This window comes from Triturus cristatus, chromosome 8 (assembly GCF_964204655.1).
Source record: "Triturus cristatus chromosome 8, aTriCri1.1, whole genome shotgun sequence".
Taxonomy (NCBI): Eukaryota; Metazoa; Chordata; class Amphibia; order Caudata; family Salamandridae; genus Triturus; species Triturus cristatus.
Window position 1 is genome coordinate 592,923,817 of NC_140591.1, and position 21,637 is coordinate 592,945,453.

A 21,637-nucleotide genomic window follows, 5' to 3' on the forward strand; every position below is an offset into this window, starting at 1 on the left:
TCTGTGAACTCTATCCCTTACGTGTGTTTTGTTTTCCTCAAGAAGTCAACAGATTTCTCTATACCTATTTGCTCAAGCTATTTCACCAGATAAAATGTATATTATGTAATGTTTCTTTGTTACGCAGCTCACTGGTCACTATCTGATACGACATGTCATCTTTGTTGAAGAGAAAAGGCTAAACTTGTTTTAGTCCTCTTTCAATTTGTCATTTAATCCCTTGGAGAGTCATGTTGTCCAATCTTTTGATCCAAATTGTTTCTCTTTGTGAGAGTAGCTTTGAGTAATTGCGACGTGGGATGTTCTCAAGGAACTCTATAGCTTGAAATCGCAGTTGTGCTGTGGTATGTCTGTAATCAATCTGATGTAAAGCCAAATTTGGATTTGTAGTTTTGTATCGAATCATACTTTTATGATCGTGATTCTTATCTTCAACGTACTTTTCGTTTTTCCAATTCAAATTAATCTGCAAGGACATTTTATACAGTAGATTACATTGGAAGTATTGCAATCTGCTGTTAGTGTAGGTTTGACTTGTTCTCCTGTTCATGAATGTGTGATGGTTTTGCTGATTAGTGCATTGTTACAATGAATGCAGTTGTTGCACTTCTTCATGCCTTCAGTCTGACAATCTGATTTTGCTCTTGATAAGGTCAATAACTCTTTTAAATTCCTGGTTCTAGTATATGCAAACAATAGTTTCTTCTCAAATAAACCTCGAAATTCTGGTTCGCTTTGTAACAGCTCCCATTGTTTTTTTTTGTAATTATTTTTTATTAACAATGCTCTTGAGACCATTCAGTGCAAAACAATATTCATGTAGCACTTTGGGAAAAGCAAGGGTTGACAAAGAAGTAATCATTGTGGAGCAGCTAGGACAATTGACAAATATCATCTCCATCTCTCCTCCGAGTCTACCCCAGATTCTCTGTACTTCTGCCAGGACCCCATACTTGCTTCCATTTCTTAGTACACCCCCGGCTTTTGTATACAGTTTCTTCGGCCCTTTGGCCCCAGTCAAGGTCTCGCTCCCATTCCTCCCACCGCGGTGATGTCTGTGCCCCCCCATCCCCTGGCAATGTTCCGTTTCGCCACTCCCACTGACGGGGCTAGCCATATTTCCACATACCTAGACCAGTCAGTGTCCCCTTTAATCATCAATAAAAGCCACTTCGGCTACATCTGAACCGTCCCCCCCCCCACACTACCCTAGACATGATATCTGTGACCCTCGTCCAGAAGGGGATGATCTCCAGACACTCCCATAATATATGAAAGAAAGTGCCCTCCCGTTGGCAGACCCTTAGACCTGCTGAGGGACTCTTGCCCCATGCATAGAGGTGCATGCGGGGGTAATAGGTTCGGTGAAGGATTTTTTAACTGTACCAGTCGGAACCTTGAACGGATTGCTATTTCTCTACGACTCTGTATCGCATCCTTCCAATCCTCATCATCGATATCCCCAAGATCTGTGGCCCTGACTGCCCGAAGGGCAAGCAGGGGGTCGGGTATGTTGTTAATTAATTTACAATATATGGTAGATGTGGGTTTCTCCATCATGGGGTCTAGTAGCAACCTATCCTTCATTGGAGAGTACTCTGGAACGGACGTACCTACTCGTATGTGTGACTGAAGGGCATGTTAGTCGTATGTGGTGATATCTTTGCGACTGGTGTAGATTGTACTCCCTTACCATTGTTTATTTAATGCTCTTTTTATTGCTGTGGAAATTTTGGAAACAAAGACCACACTATCTGATTGTGTTCAACTTTTTAGACAGAAGATCCTTCCGATTTAACGCCAGTACTCAGGATGAATTTTCTAACATTTGTGGATATCCTAGAGTCCTAAACCTGCGTTTGTTTTCTTTCAATGTTTCTTTGCACCTTGTTGTGTCTGAAGTTATCCTTCTTATTCTCAAAAACTGAGAATAAGATATATTCTCAATAAGTCTCGGAGAATGAAAGCTTTAGTAAAATAGAGTATTGTAACATCCTCCATGTATCACTATTTATTCACATAGGCCCCTGAAGAAGGAATATGATCCCAAATGCATTGAGCAAAGATACAAAGATTTTTTTTTTCTTCTAAAACACATATTTTATTGCGTTGTCAAATATGGTGCAGAGCTCTGCAATCCAAAAGCCATCTGCTACAGTCTGAAGTACAAAAAAATGGGCATTGACATTTAAAAATATAGAATCTCCCCTTAGGAAAGGAAAAGATAAACAATCAAACATAACCAATATAACCCCCCCCCCTCCATTGCACGGTCTCCGCACTGCATCGCAGGGACCACCTCCACTCCCACTTACTGAGAAGCAATTCCCACTTCACCACTAGTCTCCTGTACCTCAGTCCTGTGCTATTATCCCTAGAGAGTATCATCCCTAGAGGGAATGAGCTCCAGATATATGCCTCTACAGTCCGCCCATCTTTTCCAAATCTTTGGATGTTTTTGCGGGCAGCCCCGTGCTTTAAATATAGGAATCTCCAACCCATGTTAAAATCCATGCTGCTAGGGAAGGCGGGACCTCTGCCTTCCACTTTCATGCGATATCTTGTTTTGCTAGTATGAACCCCAATAGCAGTAGGTGTCGTTTGTAGATAGTTCCTCCAATCCCCTCCATTATATGTAGAAGTACCAATTTAGGCGAGAAGGGGAGCTCCCACCCCAATACCCCCGCCAGACAGGCCAACACCTCCGCCAGAACCTTGTGAGCGCTGCACACTGCCACACAGTGTGAAGTAAAGTGCCCTTCTCCCAATTGCATTGTAAACACGTTGGAGATGTGACAAGGCCAGCCCTCCACAACCTGACCCTAGTAAAATATACCCGGTGTAGGTAATTAAATTGGACTAGCCGGAGCTGCATACCAATCGCAGCCTCCCAGAGGGGATGCCAATGCATCATTCCAGTCGTCTCCATCTAATGGGCCACGGTCTCCCTTCCCACGCCATTCTGAGCTTATCCAGCGTGGTGGGACAATTTGTTACGAGTGATTGGTAGATTTTGGAAATTTCGTGGACCCGTAGATCTCCCATGAACAGTTTAGCTTCTATAGGGCTAAATTCGGGGAAGGACTCCAGCCAAGCAACACTGGGGAGTATGGCATGCCTAAATCTGAGATATTTATAAAATTGGGTCTTTGGCATTTGGTACTCCTGTTGGAGATCTTGAAAAGACTTCAGAACTGTGCTCTGCATCACAGCCCCCGATGTGGAAATCCCTGTATTATCCCAACCCCGGAAGCCCGCTAGTGCCGCCAACTGTAGTAGTCCCCCATTAGCCCACAGTGGAGTTTTCCTCGTCAATCTACCCCACCATCCCATCTTCTGCAGAGCCTGCCACCACGCCTCAAAGACTATCTTTGTGGTCGACGGTAGCACCTTGCTCAAAGGGACAGAATATAGAATAGTATGTATGGTGGCGGTCCTCATGCACTGTCTTTCCACTGCATATGCGGGCTCACTCCTATCTCCATACCACCAGTCATTCAAGATCAATAGGTGTGCGACCACATAATATGATTGTACATCTGAGGTGGCTAACCCCCCACAGTATGTGGACTCGAAGCATGTCCGCAATGCCACTCTGGGTGCCCGTCCTGCGCTTAATAACTGGCAAAGAGTTTGTTTAAAGAAAATTGTTAATCTATATTGATTGTATGTTAAATTGTCATTTGTTCAGAGAAGTGTCCATAAGCTCAGGAGTGGTTTATGTATTTATGTACAAACAAAACATAAATTCTGTTACGTTAATGGATTACAAAAAGAGAACAATGAATAAACTTTGATTTGTATTGTATGAAATTTGCAAGCCGTGCACACCGTATCCAAGTGACTAGCAGCATTTGGTAATGTTAGAAAAGTAATCACTAGACCATATTTTGCGATAAGGTTTGCTCTGTAAAATAAGCACGTCTTTATTTTTGTGTTGGAAAACCTCTGGGATTATGTGGTTTTCTCCTTTCACATGTACCCCAGCCTGAGCTAAATTTGAACTTTTTAAAATTCTATAATACCCTTAACATGCTCTCAGAAAAAGGAGTGGTATTACGAGCTTACAGAATTAGCAGCACTTTGTCACCCAAAGATTTATGGACAGGGTCAATATTAATCTACACAAAAAGAGAATCCCCTCTCTTATTGGATATTCTGATAGTATAAACCACACTCATGTAGTCACTCTCTACTCACTCCAATATTCACACACTGAACTTTTGTAATATGTAAATGTCTCATTTATTATAAAAGTTTTTTTTTATAATTATTAAAATCATTATCTCAAAACAACATATACATACCTTTGTATTTGATCACAAATAGAATCCCCTACTAATAGAAATCTAATCTGTATTCCGTCAAAGTCAAAAGTTTGATCAATGGAATGCTAATAGCAGCGCTCCCGTCTCCCACTTCACTGCAACTTCTAGAGGTGCTATGTATGCAACTTTGCATTTTAGTGCAGTGATGCGTACCATCACACTAAAATGTGTTGGTCTACCTCCCTATGCGTGGTATTTGGCAGGGCTGCGTGCGCACACGCACACTCCAGCCTGCTGCCTCAGGCCGGTTTGGATAGTGGTGACACAGTCAGCCCCGCCCAGACTCCACCTGCAGCACAGCCTTTGTTCTCAATGCAATGACCGGATTATTACCTCGGTGTTTTGTAAATGATTTCTTGCTAGACTTTGACCTGGTCGGGCTTTGCACCAGACTTTGGTTTGGTTGCATTCCCCGATTTTCACAGGTGAAATGCTAGATCGTTCAGGGCAGTCCTATTTTATATGCCTCTGTCGCTGTATGTCACTAAACACAATCTTATTGCAATGTATTGTCAGATTCTAACTGAACTGAATTTTAATATCTCTTCTAACTTTAACTGTTGTGGCTTGATCGTGTTTGGCCTTGCTTTGTACTGACACAATTAACCGTGCTTGGCGAAACGCATTGGCTTCAATATTGTTTTTTTGGGTGAAATGCGGGGTTGCTGTTTACATCCTGTTAAACCATGAAAACACTCATTGCTGTACATTATACCTTTTTTCTGATTCTCTTTAACTTAAACAGAATTAAAGCAGGCTTGAAAGCTGCTGTGGAGGCAGGATTGGCTGTGTCCTGCTCTAGCTGCAGACCAGTGCTTAATTTGTAGTAAAAAAAAAAGTGCCAAGGCCCTCTGCCAATGAAAGCACCAACACAACTACTAACCATCGCACTCCTACAAGTGTGAAAATTCAGACTATTCCATACCACCCAAATCCATAAGAATGGCTTTAGTGCCAGGTAGTCATTTTAAAGCATACTATATTATGAAACAACGGTAGTTGTGCTCTTCGCTAAATTAGACAAACCTCGCCACCATGTGGCAGACTATCATAAGTGCTGGTGTTGACATTTAAGTGCCCGGCTGAGAACTGGAATCCACCGGCTTATATTAGGCACTGTACAGGCCTCCAACATGGGTGCTTTGTGTTCAACCCACCTCAGTCACGAAAGGGCCCGCCCTGATTTTAAAGCGTCTCTGATTGGCAGTGCTGAACGGACAATTGTCACCCTATTTGCCCCTGATATCCATATGTGTGAAGTCGGAGCTGTTTTGAAATAACAGCTTCCCTCTTCGAGCATTAGTTGAGAAAACAGGTGTTTTTCTGGTGAAAGCATTATGATGGAGAGAGTGATAGACACATGACATGCTTTCATTTTGGCCATCCACTTATTGGAGCAGAAATGTGAGCTATTTCAGTCCCCTTGTGGGTGACAGCAGAGAGCTATAGGCCTGCCCTCGAGGAGGTCACATGGGGAAGGCAGGCAGCAGTGAAGGGGTTACGCACTGACTGGTATCTGAGGGTCCTTTATTTTTATCTGCCAAAGAGAGAGTCTGTTATAAAAGCCTCGTGTCCAGCTCTCCACTTCGGCAGGAGTTGTCCCCAAATGTAAATCTACTTTGTGGAGTCAGTTGCCCCCTTACACGAACCCCTTTGCAAATTAATGGATTTTCAATGAATAAATTAACGCCTTTAAACATTGATCTTAAATTATTCTATGGAAGTCCTTCCCCCAGGGTACCGTAGCTTGGAAGTTTTCAGAGTGAGCATGAATCCGTGTCCCAAAAGAAGCGACGCCATTAACCCTACATGCCATATGATTATGCCCCAGTCAGCGTTGTGTAGTTTGCGAAAGTTAAAGTGGTCTATTCTCTCTACAGCACCACCACTGTGCGTACGAAGAAAATGTGTTAAACAATTTGTCCCTTCGTTTTTAGTGAGCTTGTTGGGTAGCACTAATGCATGAATTTCCTGCTCTGAAGGATACCCGAGTCCTGACAGTCATGAAACGTTATTTGCCTGTATCTTTGTAAATAGATGCAGTTTCGTAGCACTCTTGAATTATTTTCCCCACTGTTGATTTTGTTTTTGCGATGATCGTCTATTAGACATGTTGAACTCCATCCACTACATAGACTGTCTTGCTGGAATCATTTTTTAATAAAACTATTTTTTGTTTTGTAAACATTTTTTTTTTTATACCAAAGGCATAACATCATCAGGAACCATTAGGTACCAGAGTGAATTTTCACGACCCAGGAGGTTTCATCTCGGGTATTACAGCTAGCCTTTTTTGTGCGGACGGCATTGGTAAATTACTGTTCGTTTCTTGTAGGAGCAAGTCGATGGGGGACGTCAATGAAGAGGAAGTGCCGGTGGTGCAACAAGTAGTTTTTGAAGATTTGCAGAAAATAAAAAGCCAAATACAGGAGCAGGATCAGCAATGGCAAAGTGTACGTATTTCAGCCAAGTTGTTTTATTTTGACTCTTGCCATACGCATTGTTTTCTACCTCCTCGTTGTGATGCCATCTTTCCAGTTTGCCATGAGAGTATGCATGAAGTACGCTTTATCGTAAGGGTTGCCACTGCTGTGCCCAAGTGCTTTGAAATCCACACCAGAGACTGATGATGCCAGTGACTGGTCCAAAAATACTTTGCTGTGCCCTCTGATTGTTTTTGATAATCCGGCCAACATGGCCAATCCCGGTTATTGCTGGTAATTATATACCCAACACACTGTTACACCAGTGACCGCGTGTTACTGCCCTTCTGCGCCGTTTTTCATTGGTCACTAAATCATCATTGGCCCTGCTTGCTTTACAAAACTCATAACTGTGCTTCAAAAGACCAATATCCGTAGGATGCCATATAAAAAAATATCTCCTGTCTTCTTATCATGCACTGAACTTTTATTCTGATCTTGGCACAGATGGGTCCCAGTATCTGACATTCCTGCTGAAATGAACCACTGTTCATGGTGTCTACTCATCCTACACAAATGACTGGTTTGCCTTCCCTCCTTTGACTAGTCATCCCAGGAACTCCTTTTATGCTGCCCTACCCAGGGCCCCTGAATGTGTCCGTCAGAGGCAGTCCCTTCTGTTTAGAGGCCCATGTTTTCATTTCAGAATGGCTCTTTCCATGAGAATCCTGTTTCATTGCTGCCTTCCAACTTCCTGAAAGTTGTTGCCTTTAAAGCAGAAACAACGGTGCATTCCTGTTTCCAAATTGTTCCCTGTGTTAATGCTTATCAAACTAAAGAGAGATTGAAAGAATTTTCAACTTCTAAAAATATAGGCTTGTTGTTGTAATGTGAAATCGTAGTACTGGACACACGCACATAATTTTTCAGGTTTTTGCTTCTAGATAAGAGGCTGTTATAAATATATTCAGTAGATGTTGCAATATGTTTGCTTTTGAAAGCCCACACGTGTTTCCTTAGACTTTGGACTTAATCGCACCCTTGACTTCTGATCCAGTATATTAAGTTATAAAACTCCTCCATTGTAGGCCATTTCTGGATTTGACACACACAGACATTCCTGAACTCGGACCTTCGCCCTTCTGCACCAAAGCATCCCCGCCTCCTGCCTTTATTGCTTGTGCTATCTTTATGACAAATCATTCCATTATTCCTGCTGACGTTGATCCCTTGCCTTTCCCAAAGTAAGTCCTAAAAGTTCAGTCTCTGTCTTTAGTTTTGGCCTAGGGAAGGCTTTAGCTGCCTGGCCAACCTCCTCTGTAAAATTAAATAAATAAAAAACTATGAAACGCATACATACATATGTACAAAGCGGGCATTTAGGTATGCCCTCTTCATCCATTGGTCTGTCGGTCATTCACATTTTGCTGTCACCCACCACGGGATACAGCCAGAGCAGTCGGTCCGTCCATTTCACACACTGACTCTCATTGAACTGAAATTGGATGCATTTTTGATGTTCATATGTGTATATCTGCCTAATCAGTGCACAGCACTTCTAGGGCTGGTGGACCAATACATGAAAAAAATAAAATGGCAATTTTTGCATTCTTTGTTTCGTATTAATTTTAGTCATCCAAGTGTGTTGAAACAACACCTTCAAGTTGCAGTAATTCAAGGGCAAGAGCACACTTTCTCTGTGCCAGTAACAATTAGATTTTCTTGTGATGTGCATTAAAACTAACAAAAGTTTTTATGTTTGTTGCAAATACATTTGCCTGCCAGGAAGCACCCGTACTCTCCATGAATATTATATGCCATTGTTACTTTTTTTTTTTTAATTAAACAGTTTTATGCAACCATGGAGCCACCATCTTTAGGTGCTGTCAAGTTGTTTGTGGTTTATGCTAGCAATAAAAAAAAATCAAAGTAGCTTACCAAGATCAAAATAATTGTATTTGCCAGTGGTTGTTTAAATAATTGAATATGTCACCAAACTTTTAAAAGAGCCCTCTATTGTGGGCTATGCATGCTTAGTGGCTCCAGGGTAATTTTCAGTAATTGAGAAAGAAAGCAACCATGGAGAAAGTGAGATCTTATAATGGAACAAGTCTGTAGTTAAACCGAGAGAAACAGGAGTGCCTTATGTGTGAATATGGATTTATATAGGGTAAACCTGGATATAAAGCACTTGATAAAGTATTATAACTCTGTATTGTCGAGTGTGGGTACATTATGGAAAGGGAACGAGGATTTGAAATGAGACACTGGGTAGAGATGAGGGGGTGTATTGCCAGTAGTGTAATGGTAATTGAGGTTGGTCATTGGTTGGGAGGCCTGTGTGTGGAGAGGGGACAAGACAGGGTAGCTCTTTAGATAGCTTGATTCATCAATAAGTCACATGTTGAGAAAGTGTTCTTGAATTAGCGGGCTTTAAGCGTGCTTCTGAAAAAAATGATGGATGGAGCCTGGTGAACTGTGATCATTAAGGTATTTCATGTCTTCTGAGCAGGCTGATAAACAGACCACATCTAAGAAGAATAAAGACATAATTTATAAGTTCCTACATGAGCTACCAATATAGCGATTAGTTCAACCTAAATGTCATGAAATGGATCACTTTTTGAAGTGTCCGCGAAATCTTATATGACTCGGAAGAAAGGAGTTAGCCCCACATTGTTCTGAGGAGGTTATTACTGTTAAGTTTACAGCAAGAAGAAACACTAAAGAGGACTGGAGCAGAGCATATGTAGTGTGTATTTTAAAAAAAGAGCAAAAGTAGTGAAATTACCACTCTATAACCTTGATTGCCATACAATAAAAAATACAGTAAATCATAAAGCAATTCGTGGGACAGGATAACATTTTAAAATGAGATCCAGCATTCAAATAATTCGAAGCAACCACGGAAGTGTTAGGCAGACTTAGAAAGATGCACTTGGGGGAATGGTCAGAGCTTTGACTGTGATAAATATTAGTCTCTAGCGTTATCATACAAACAAGTCATACAAAGTTGGTTAATAGAGAACTGCTTTGTTCTTTTGCCACATAGTCACCAAAGTTATGGTGGTTACCAAAAGAACACCAAAATCCATTTGATCCAGTGAAAACAACGGAAGTGACATTGCTTGACCTTTAACCCAAATCTTAGGCCATTTTACACTCGTTTTAAACGGTCTTTCCAGAAAATGTAACATTGCCACAAGTTAATCAATGTGATCCAGAAAATGCATAAAACTATGGCTGTATGCATATTTATATTTAAAATTTCAGTTTTCAGCTTGGGTAAATCACAGGTTGGAAGCAAGCGCACAGGGATCAGTAATGGTTAGATATACCTAGGGTACAATAGTGGACGTTGAATTAGATTGAACATGGCAAAATGCGTACAGTACCACTAGATTTGCCAGCTGGTATATAGAATCAATGTACATTATTCATTCACATTTTAAATACTTAGTTCTGTCTTACCAGAATATTAAATAGGACATTGAAACACCTGATAAAGTTTTACAGAGGTTTATTAACAGTGGTCAGAGACTAAAAGGTTTAACATGTGGAGAGACCTTAGTAGCGCAGGCAGCATGGCACTAAATTGATGACGTTCATACCGACATACATTATCAAAGTAAGTATGTAGTTATTATTCATACCTACACATCTTTTTGTCTAGATAGATCTTGCAGTGTAGGGTTTAGGTTGATGTAGTGGATGCAGTATTATTGCGCAGTATAGCACATGTGACATAGCAGAGGTACACCATGGAGCCTACTTTGTTTAATACTGAAAAAACAGAATCTTCAAAATGCTTTATAGCTTTGCTAGCATATTAAGGGCATTGGTTTTTACAATTTACCAGCAGGTGGGCCAACAATAATTTTTTTCAGGTCGGTACTGGTATATTTTGGAGAAGGCAGGCACTTCATGATGGAAGTTAAACTAGAGGGATAAGCATCAGGTGGAACAGTAGGAAATTTGGTTTAACAGTGGTTATTACATGAAACTCTGTAACCGTGGGAGTGGTAGAAACAAAAACAAAGGATTCAAAAAGCATGCATCATACATTGAGAATGTTGACGTGCTGTGAGGAAGGAACAGTAAAGCTGCAGAGGTATCCATGTTTGCTGCTAAAATGTCTAACTTATTTCTTTCCTGCATTCTATAGATTTTCCAACTTAAAATATAGAACACAATCTTAAGGCAAATTCTATGCAGTAGTAAAAGTTCCATATTTGAAAGCATTGTTTGTCACATGCAGGAGTTAAACCTGCCTGTGAGAAACTGGCCTGCTGTGCTGTAACTAATACAGGCCACAGATCTTCGGGTTAAAGATGATGGCAAGAACTAAATTGATTAGAAATAAAGGGCAACGTTCAAATTGAAGCAAACAGCACATTGTGCCATCATTCTAAGGGCCTGATTACGAGTTTGCTGGACTTGTTACTCCATCACAAATGTGACAGATATCTCGTCCACGTATTACAAGTTCCATTATGTTAAATTGGATATAATGGAACTCGTAATACGGCGGATGGGATATCCATCACATTTGTGATGGAGTACCCCGTCCACCAAACTCGTCATAAGGCCCTAACTGTAAACCGGACAGCCTAATTGCATTAAGATTGTAAATTAAATACAAACAAGTCAGCCACAGGGTTGGTCCACACAGGCAATAATAGCTGAGGACCGACCATTTGACTTTGATACACACCGATCCTCTTGGGGATGGTGTATAAAAGTTTCAAACTATGTTCAAAGTTTTAGAAAGCTTCAAATACTTCAGGGGGAACTCTTGTATGCTCAAATCTTTTAGCTAAATGTTTGGATAGACCCCACATGACCTATACAAATTCAAACATGCAGGTGAAAAATCTACTTAATGTGATCCTGGACCTGGAATAAGTCTAGGCTAAATAGTTTTCTAGGATCCATGACTCCAAATCCAAAGAAAGTGGGGACATAACTAACCTAGATAATTTCCTCCGAGTGCTTCTTTTACTATAGATATCGATGTTGCAAACCACAGAAGCAGATAAGCACAGAACAACCTATTTCCTAAAGAGAAGCAGCATTGTATCATCAACTTTATTGCATTGTTCAGTATTTCCCCAACTGGCTGATCGAGAAACTAGTGGCGGAGGGATGTGATGACCTGCTAAGGGTAGACACACAAATTCAAAAACATAATTGAATTGATACTTTTGAGAAAGAAGGGGGGGATTGGTCAAGAGCCCTGCAAACCTAGCTTACAGGATCAGAGCAGTAAAGTGTTTATAAATTCTGCCTAAGATACATATAAACGGACTGAGTAGAATGTGCACTACCATATTGAGTTGGTCAACTATTGCAACATTATTGTGAACAAATGTAGACTTTTCCCCCCATATGTAACTGCCCTCTTATTCAAAACTGGGGTGGAATATTCCTGTTCTTCTTCATGACTCAAAAATAGTTCCAGGCATGAGCTCTGTGGATCCTGCCCAGTGCCATAGCAGGGCAGTATACACCAAGTGTGCAGCTGCCTCTAGAGACTAATGCAAGGTGGCTAGTCTTTAAACCTTCCTGGATCCCCTCTCATCTCCCCTGTCATGGTTGGAGTCATAAATTGACACAGAATGTTACTTCAATGTGGGAGAACCTGATTTTTAAAACTGCTGAGTGGTGTGGGAGTGTCGCATACCTTGCTTACTACACCTCTCCTAAGTGTGCACCTTCTGAGAACCTCAAGTGGTTGGCATGCATGACATTATAGCATTCTTCTTTGCAGTTAAGCTATTGTTTTTCTCCATTCTCAATTGTTCTTAAAGTCCGTTATAAGTGAACAGTGCAGTCAACTTGCTTTTAAAAACGTTTTTGTCTGCCGCATCCCTCCTCTCCTTCAAGTGACACCTTTTGCCCAACAGAAAATGATCCTCCCAACCATCTCTCTAGCCTTCCTCTTCTTTCTATGGATGGTCCCACTCAGCCACCCACTAAGCAACAAAAAATGTCCTTTGTTACCAAATAGTGCCTTAGCATGCCAGGCTCAGCATCGGTTGATTATTGCTCATTGCATCACGCACCTCTTTTCCTCGTTCTGCGGTGGCAGTCAGTCCTCGTTGTGGGAAACATGCATTACCTTTAAGGTGCCTTTCTGCTGCGAGGTATGTTTCTGCAACATGTAGTCACTGCGTGAGACATGAAAGATGCCAGAAGAAGGAGATTATAGTCCTATTTGGGGGCAGGTTACTGCCAATGTGGGCATCCTGAGGAATGGCCCTTACAAATTTAGTCAGTGATGCCCCATGCCACTCCCTTGACATGCAGGCATCTTAAAAGCACTTCAGTTCAAGTAGAGACTTTGAGTTTAAAGTGCAAAGTAGGTGAGGACAAGCTGCCAGGGCATCGTACAGAGAGGCTTTCTCGGTTTGTTTTTTGCAATTATGCAATCACTACATGCATAGTGAAGGCTTCCTTTGCAACAAAGCTAGGCTGCATTGTGCGCGATTGCTTTTCCTCTCTGACCGAGGTGGACTTCATCTTGGCTTGTTTGTGGCAATGTGGAGAGTGGTAGGCTTCATAGGGAGAGCATCTGCGTGAAATCCACCTCACAGCTTGAGGTATGGGCGGGTTAAGAGGGAAGGCTGATCGATATAAAGAGTGGTCTGGGATTCATGTTGTGCCAGAGGTCAGTAGAGCCCTGTTGACGGTTTCCCCACAACGATGTGGATAGTGTAAATTGGCTGCTGGGATGCGTGTTATTTCTCAAGGGTGCCTTTAGGGTACTGTAAGCTTTGCCCGAGGAATAAAGAATGCAGTGTAAAGCAGGGGCAGACACAGGACAGATTGTATTTTGGAGGCGCGCAGTGGATTAAATGGTTCTGAAGAAAAAAAAAAAGCAGTGGTAGAGCAGCTGGAATTCAGGTCGGAATTCATGTCCTGTGCTCTGTGTAACGTGATGCCCTGGGATATTCTGAGCACCTGTGGCTTCCACAGAGGGCTGGAGAAAGTGAGCTCGCTGGGCCATTGACATTGTGCCTCTTGCTTTAGGATCTCGCCAAATGGAAAAACAGACGGAAGAGCTTCACCTCAGACTTGCAAAAGAAGAAGGAAGAGCGGGAAGATATAGAGAAGAAAGTGTCCGAGAGGTCGGAGAGATCGACCAAAACATTTTCGGAAATGCAGAAGGAAAGGTAAGCGAGGTTTTACTTGCCTGTAACTCAGTGTGACAGATGGATGTAGCCTGAGTCCCGCCTGACTGCATTGTGTAATATTTCTGCTAGAGTTACAGGTTTTGCCCATGAAAGTACTATTCAGCGCTGAAAGAAAACGGAAAGCCATATTTCACTCGATAATTGTATTTACTTTTACTTTCTGAAATGAGAGCCATTTTGTCAAGGATTCCGTTATCGAAGAGAATTTATAAAATAAATGTCAGAATAGCTGAAAGAGGGGTATTTTCATTTGTAGACTCCTACTATATATATTTCCTGACATTCAATTAAAACATGTATTTTAAGAGTATATATTTCAACGACAAACATTTTGAAATGCGCAGTGTATTTTTTGACTGTTTGAAAAAGCTATTTGTCGTTTAACGCTGGAGGTATTTTTAGTGAGTGAGGTGGAATATTGTAAACTGGTCTTTTACATGGGTGGAAATATTCAGTAGAGAAATAACAATTCCTGTCTACCTAACACGTTAGCGGTAGAAATAGAAACTTACCAAATTAGTTGCTTTTCTGTGCATGTTTCCCAATCCTGCTGGTAAAATTGCACGGTATATTTTTGGGTGCCACAGACAAGTACTCTGCTAGTTTCCTTGATCACCTGGCGCTTAGTAGCACTGAACTAATGTTAATACATTTTCAGCTTGTAGACGCAATTGGTGTAATTTTCCAAGGTTTTTTTCGATTCACTTCTTTTTTTAATATAACTGTCATATTGTGAGTGAAAAATGCGTGCTAGACTGGCAGTGTTCTGGAAAGAAAATGTGGTAATCTCTCCTTGAGAGATAGTAAAGAAGTATGTTAGGTAAACTAAAGAGTTGTAATTCAGCCTGATGTAATTGCATGGGATTTAATATATAGAATTATAGATAAGTAACGGTGATCTTATTCACCTGGTAGTTCTGAGTGTCATCAAATAAAGAAACGAGTGAAGCTCAAGCGGTCTATAATGATACTTAGAAAATCAAAATAAAAAACATCCCATCCACTGTTCCCCATCTGTCATTTTATTGTATTGTATTATTCATATAGCTTTTACTAATCCTGTGTCGGGCGTTTAAGTGCATGGGAAGCATGCCCTGCCGTGCAGGTCATATGGTGGGAAGGGTGTTGTCTTTGTTTTATCAGTGTGGGAAGTGTTACCATGTCATGCGTTATTACCACGAAGCTGCGCTTATGCGTCTTCTGGGTTGCCGTGCTTGACCGTGTGGAGGATGGCGAGGTGTTCGAGATAGACTCGCAGTTTATGGTTTACAGTGAGCTGGCAGCTTTGAGGAGCTTTGCAGGTCCATTCTTTATGATCCTAGTCCACTTAGCTAGTTACTGCACAGGGTTGTCCTCTCTGCAATATTTTGTTTAAAGGTTGATGTCCCTCAGCAGGCATGATTGGAGAGACAAATGGAGAGATTTGCTTCCATGTGCGTTCTTATCGTCACCCCATATCTGATTGTCATTGCAAGATGCAAAGAAGCAGTAATTGGAAATAGCTAGTGGGTCCTGCAGTGGTGGACTAGATTAAAGTCTGCTGATTGGTCAGAAGTATGTGAAAGCGGTCTACAGTAATTCATGCCTGTTCAGTCGGTGATGGCTGGTTTAAGGGTTAGTACAATACTGGGTGATGGACAAGACCAGTAGCAGATTGGTCTTCTGTGAGTGTAAGAGGATTAAGCAGTATAAGGGAGTCATTATGCAGCGTGTAGAAACTGCAATCTGCTGCTGACCACTGAGTGTTGTATGTGTATTAGTGCGTTCCAGAAGGGTTATATGTGAATTCATATTACTATAAATTTCCCAGGCTAGCCATGGGTGAGCCCTCATAACTGACCTGGATATAGAAAGGAGTATACTATTCTATCTCTGTGGACTATGAACTGTTGATTGTATTTGAAGGTGCGATTATCATTCTGAGTTTGTGTATGGCCTACCCAAATCATCTGCTCCTGCTGTTCGCCAGCTGTTTGGGGCACAGGAATCATGGTGAAGCCATACACAACATGGCCACTCCTGCCTCATCCCACTGACCTGTGCAACACTTCGTTTATTGCCATCCATCCACTCAGCCTACCCTTCCCACTGAAAGTGTGCTCTCTGCTGTCCATTGCAGCAGAGAGCTAGTGCTGCGCTGACCAGCTCCCTGACAGCCCTGTGTTGGAACTGGCATGGTCTGGTTGGCCAAAGGGATCCCCACCCAGGGAGACTGCACTGCTCCCGTCAAGGGCAGTTGATATACACACACTGTACAACGCATGCTCACCCTTGCGTAGCTTGGCACTGAGCAGTCAGGCGTCTTTCAAAAGCAATGTGTAAAGCAAGAGCACAATACATGTAGACAATAAATGTTCTGCATAACACAAAAGAGAGACTTCACACTTTGTCGAGAAATTTCGTTTATATTCCACGCACACATTAAACAATGCAACATGGATATCATGAAATCTTGGGCATGAATCACACTTGACAATATTACTAGCAGTACTAGGCCCAATTCGTATTCATCAGATCTTGATAAAATGCACATATGGGAAAAGTCCAATTCTAATCCCCCTCCCCACAGCACCCTTATGCGGTGCGACACATTGTCCGCCCCAGCCAACCTTCAAAATCCTGATAATGCTATGTCACACAGCTATTAGGTGCACCCTGGTTACAACAATATCAGTAATATATACATACACAGAATTATAACACTTTTAGCATCACCATGGGACAAGACAACGGGGATAAGCCCAATGTTGAGAGGTAAAGTGCTTTTGGCATGAGAACCACGTATAAACCAACACCGCCAACCAGTATCATGAAGCACAGGTGGTTCACAGAAGGCCAGTCCAATACAGTCTCACTTTACACTTCTATTCAATGTGACGGGTACCAGCCCAATCCATATGGGCACTTTCACTCATATATGCACCCGACACCCTAATGCGGAGCCATTGACGTCAAGCAGGTTCATAGGTAACACTCTGCAGACCCCGTGGCTCCAAACCTCCCGCCACCCTCTGATTTACCCCCTCTGTCCCAGACATCCCGGATGAAAGTTTGCCAGTCCCTCCCTCCAGACACAAGGCCACTCATGGCTGAGGTCACACCTCATCTGGGTCCCTGGAAAGCGGGTTGGGATATACAGTAAGTGTTAGACCTGGCAGCCTTGGCGTGGTTTTCCCCTGTATTTTTACCTTTGCCTCCTGTTGTTTTGCTGTGTGTTGGACTCTGTTTTTGCTGGTCTAGATGCGCTGGACACTTTGCCTCTGCTGTTCAGTGCCAAAGTGCAAGTTCTCCCTCTGTTATGGATTGGTGATTCCAATTAATTGGCATACATAATTTACTGGTAAGTCCCTAGTACAATGCACTGTGTGTGCCCAGGGAATGTAAATCAAAAGCTGCTAGTGAGCCTGCAGCACTGATGGTGCCACCCACCTGAGCAGCCTGTAAATGTAACTCAGACCTGCCACTGCAGTGTCTGTGTGCAGTCGAGTACTGCGATGTCGACCTGGCGAGTGCACCCGCTTTCTTACATGTGAGTCACCCCTAAGGTAGGCCCAGCGTACCCCTCTGGCAGGGTGCAGTGTATGTGAAAGGTAGGAGATGCCCTGATGTGTATGGCATGTCCTGATAGTGAAAGACTGCCAATTTCGTATTTCACTATTTAAAGTAGGCCTGGGCGGCAAATTCCGTTCCGCTCGCGGAATTTGCGTAATTTCGCATTCCGCGGAGAATGCGAAATTGCTCAAAAGTCTGCTTTCCGCGATTTCGCGACATTTTTGCTTGTTCGCGTTGTCAAATTGCATGTTCGCGAGATAATTCTCCTCGAGCACGCAAACAGCAATTGCGAACAGGAAAAAAGCATCGCGAACAAGCAATTCCGCGTGTTCGCGGAATTTCTGCGTGTTCGCGGAGATGTTTTACCGTTTCGCGGAGATTTGCGTAACGCAATTACGCAAATTCCGCCCACCCCTAATTTAAAGGCTATCTGTCCCATAGGATAGAATGGAAGTGTTGGAAAACGAGGCAGTATCTGTTTGGCCTGCACAAATAACATGACTACATTTGTCCTTCACTGGCAACCAAACACCCCATTGTAGCGCTTGACTCTGAGGGTAGTGTTGCAGAGCAGTCTAAGGCTTACTCAAGGGAGGTGGTGTGGGCTAGTAATCACCATTTACCAGTACGCCGAAATGACACTCAATAATTGATTGTCCCGTCTGTACTTTGCTTCATAAAAAGAAGAGTACGTTTATTATACACAAACACTACTCAATACTATACAATTATTTACAAATATACATAAGCTGTTGGAATTACTTTGTGACATTGCATAACATTTCCACCCCTCCCTCCGGGGGGCAGGGGGGTGGGGTCTAGTACCACCACTACCATGTATGCACATCATCTTGCCCCCTAATGCAGTGGTTTGAACATAATCTGGAGTGAGGGCCTTGCCCACTGGCACCATCCCAGTGGCGACCCACCCCATTATCTCAACAAGCATTTAAAAGGGGCACACCTGCCCTGGTGACACATAACCCTGACTGAGCATCTCATACTGACAATACAGTATAAACCTCTACATCTTAGGGGCTAACAGTCTGGGTTGTTCTTCACCTAACGCAGCAGCAAGAATACATGTTTAGGCATCACTTAAAATGACAGTACTTATCGTAGTGGATAATCATCATAATGCATTGCAATAAAAGCCCCTAAAAGGCATCACAGTTATAATCGCAGGATTAAGCATATACAGCCAGACACCCTAGCAGGAAAATCCAGCAACATAACCCCACTTTGCTTATGACTTCACATTAAACATGTGACTTTCAGTCCCTCAATAGAAATAACATTGGTAAATGCACTTTTCGTGCAAATGCACCTCTTCACCTCCAGGGGATGCCCTTCTCCAGACATCTCCAGCTCAGCCCTTCATACCTTGGTGCAGTCCCTAATGCCGTCCCAGCTGTAGAACAAAAGTTCCAGCCCCAGGTTGCTGATGACCGCTGGCTGAGCCCTGGTGGGGTTATTTCTATGTAGTCCCCAGAGACGTAGGGGGCGACTTTCCGTCTTCGTGCTAGGGAGACTGCGTTGCTCCTGCAGCTCCCCCAGCACCTTTTTCACTCACTTGGCGGTGACCCCACACAGAAAATGGGCATTTTCATGCAGGCCTCGCTCTAGTCTCTTCAAAGCATTATGGAGAACTCTTCCCCTATCCCGTGCATCTTTTATGAGCGGCTCTCCCGCTGTGCTGGGGAGAGCCGCGCTGCCGGTGATTGTGGCACTGGGCCGTGTTTGCCCATCATTGGAAGGGGGCCAGTCCCACCCGGACCCCTCCTGCGACCAGATACGTCTTGCGCGGCTCGGGGAACCCACCCCCGGCGGCTCCTACCAGCTCCCCGTCTGGCCAGCACCCTTGTTTGCTGCTGTGGGAGCCAGCTCTCCATTTCAGGTGTGCACGCTCCTGTGTGCAGACACGAGGCTGCCTCCGGTCCAGCGAGTCCATGGGGGAGTGTGACGGGCTTCCCCCCACCTTCCCGCTAGTGCAGGGGAGTGCGACGCTACTACCCCCTCCTCCGCCGCCATTACACTGAGGCCCAGAGTTGGGGATCCCAGGCCCACAAGGCAATCTTCACGGGGAGCACGATGGCGCTCCCAAGCTTGGCTTCCTGGTGTCGGGCCGGGAGTTGGGATCCCAGGGCAGTCTTCACGGGGAGCACGACTGCGCTCCCCGGCTTGACTTTGGGCACGAGGGGGCAGGGCCGGCTTTAGCACTGGTTGCGCCCTGTGCGACAATGTTTGTTGGCGCCCCCCACAGACTTCCTCATTACCACCCTTTAACAGTGCCCCCTCAAGTCTCCATTACCACTCTCTCTCATATGTATTTAATTGGTTATAGAGCGCCTACTATACCAGTGTAGGGTGTGGGAGCACTTTACATCACACACACATTATACAGAGACAATCGCTCATAGGTGTGTAAATCAGTGTACAAGAAATGTTACATAAGCCAGAAGACTACAAGGCGAGTCACATGTCATCCATACTGGGTCAGACACATAGGTTAACCACACCCAAAGTGTAAGTGTGCACCCAGGCTGCAATGGCAGGCCTGACTTACGTTCCCAAACATGTCTGCACCACTTCCTAACATGTGTTGGAAAGGTGCATGCACTTTCACACTGCAGTACAGTGGGGAAGTGCCCAAATCCCTAAGGCTCTACATGAGAACCAGCACGCACACTGACTTACAATGGCAGGCCAGCGGCCTGGGTTTCCAGGACACCTGTGGTGTATGTGCGCTGATAACTGGTGGCCCGGACTCCTGCTAGGCTCTTCCATGGAGCCACTGCACACAATGGCCCATCTTGGGAAGCTGGTGGCAGGGGTGTAGAAACATCACTGATGCAAGGACTCATGCCGACCGGCATTAGCACTCCAGACACAGGCCCAGCACAACTTTGGTGCTAGCGCACCCACTTTTTGTCATGGCAGATTTACAGACCGTTTGACACCCTCAGCTAAATGCCGCTGTCTCCAGAACACAGGAAGGATGCATGCCCCTTAACCTCTTCCGTGCTCATGACGTCTCCCAGCCGTCATGAGTCACGATGGGCGTGTGCGGATGACGGCCGGGAGAAGTCATGACCACGCCCGCGATCGGAATGTCAGCAATGCGGGAGCGCTGCGGCAGAATTTGCGCCGCAGCGAAGAGGTTAAGAGTGCTTGGTCTGGAGAAGCATTGACTCAGAATTTAAAACATAACCCTGTGGTTTGGGGTTGCATTTAATAATAAGGATTTTTTTTTCAGAAATGGACCCTTTTTGAAACATTAGAATATTGAAAGACAGGAAAAAATTATAATGCTCTAATCTGTATCTTGCAGTTTGCATGCAGCTCTTTGACAGTTATTAGCTCACTGTTCCATGTTAGGATTTTAACATCTACACTGCTAGTGACAAAAGCACTGACTTATTTAAACTATATACACTTTCTGATCTGCATGGTACACAGTCTTTGCAGCAGGCATATTAACCCTCTGTGCTACCATAAAATGAGTTAAACTTCTACTAAACAAAACTCGTTCGCTTTCCAGGAAGAACATTAATCACCGTAGTCATTTTTATTGTTTTATGAAAATTGCCCGAGGCCAGCAATGCAGCAGCAGGTGCTTTTGAAACCATAATATACTTCCAAGCACGGCGCCCCCTCGTAGAGTCAGCACCCGGTGCGGTGGCACCGATCGCACCGCCCTAGAGCCGGCCCTGCGAGGGGGGATGCGCGACGGAATTCCCCCTTCCTCCTCACCACTGTCATCTGGGCCCGGAGACGGGGGGCCCCAGAGCTCTCTTCGAGGAGAGCATGACGGCACTCCCCTCCCGGTGTCTTCGGGGGACCAGGGTGGGCTCCTGGCACCCCCGTTGGGGATAATTTCATGGGGAGCACGACGGCTCTCCCCGACTTCCTCCTCTTGTGGGTCAGCCCCCGGGACCTGACCCACCTCGGGAGCACGTCGTTCCTCTTCAGGGGACAAAGGTCGCCTACCTTCTGGGTGGCGTATCTCTGCCCCCAGCTGGCCTATCTTCACCATTTTGGTCTCCTCTTGCTCCTGGTGGTGCACCCCAGCCACTGGGAGCACTTTCATTGGCCCTCCTGGTCTCAAAGAGGGAGAATTCAGCAGGGAGCGGTCTTC

At 44.0% G+C, this 21,637-nt stretch overlaps 1 protein-coding gene across 25 annotated transcripts in view; it reads left to right on the top strand.

The window, feature by feature from the left end:
- The window catches only part of LMO7 (LIM domain 7), a 480,465-nt gene that overhangs the window by 371,834 nt on the left and 86,994 nt on the right, over positions 1 to 21,637 (top strand). For all 25 annotated transcript variants that reach the window (XM_085622039.1, XM_085622044.1, XM_085622040.1 and 22 more), the window contains 2 exons: positions 6,664 to 6,781; positions 13,784 to 13,926. In XM_085622039.1, the coding sequence (XP_085478165.1) occupies positions 6,664 to 6,781; positions 13,784 to 13,926 (261 nt within the window). The remainder of the gene's footprint in view (positions 1 to 6,663; positions 6,782 to 13,783; positions 13,927 to 21,637) is intronic.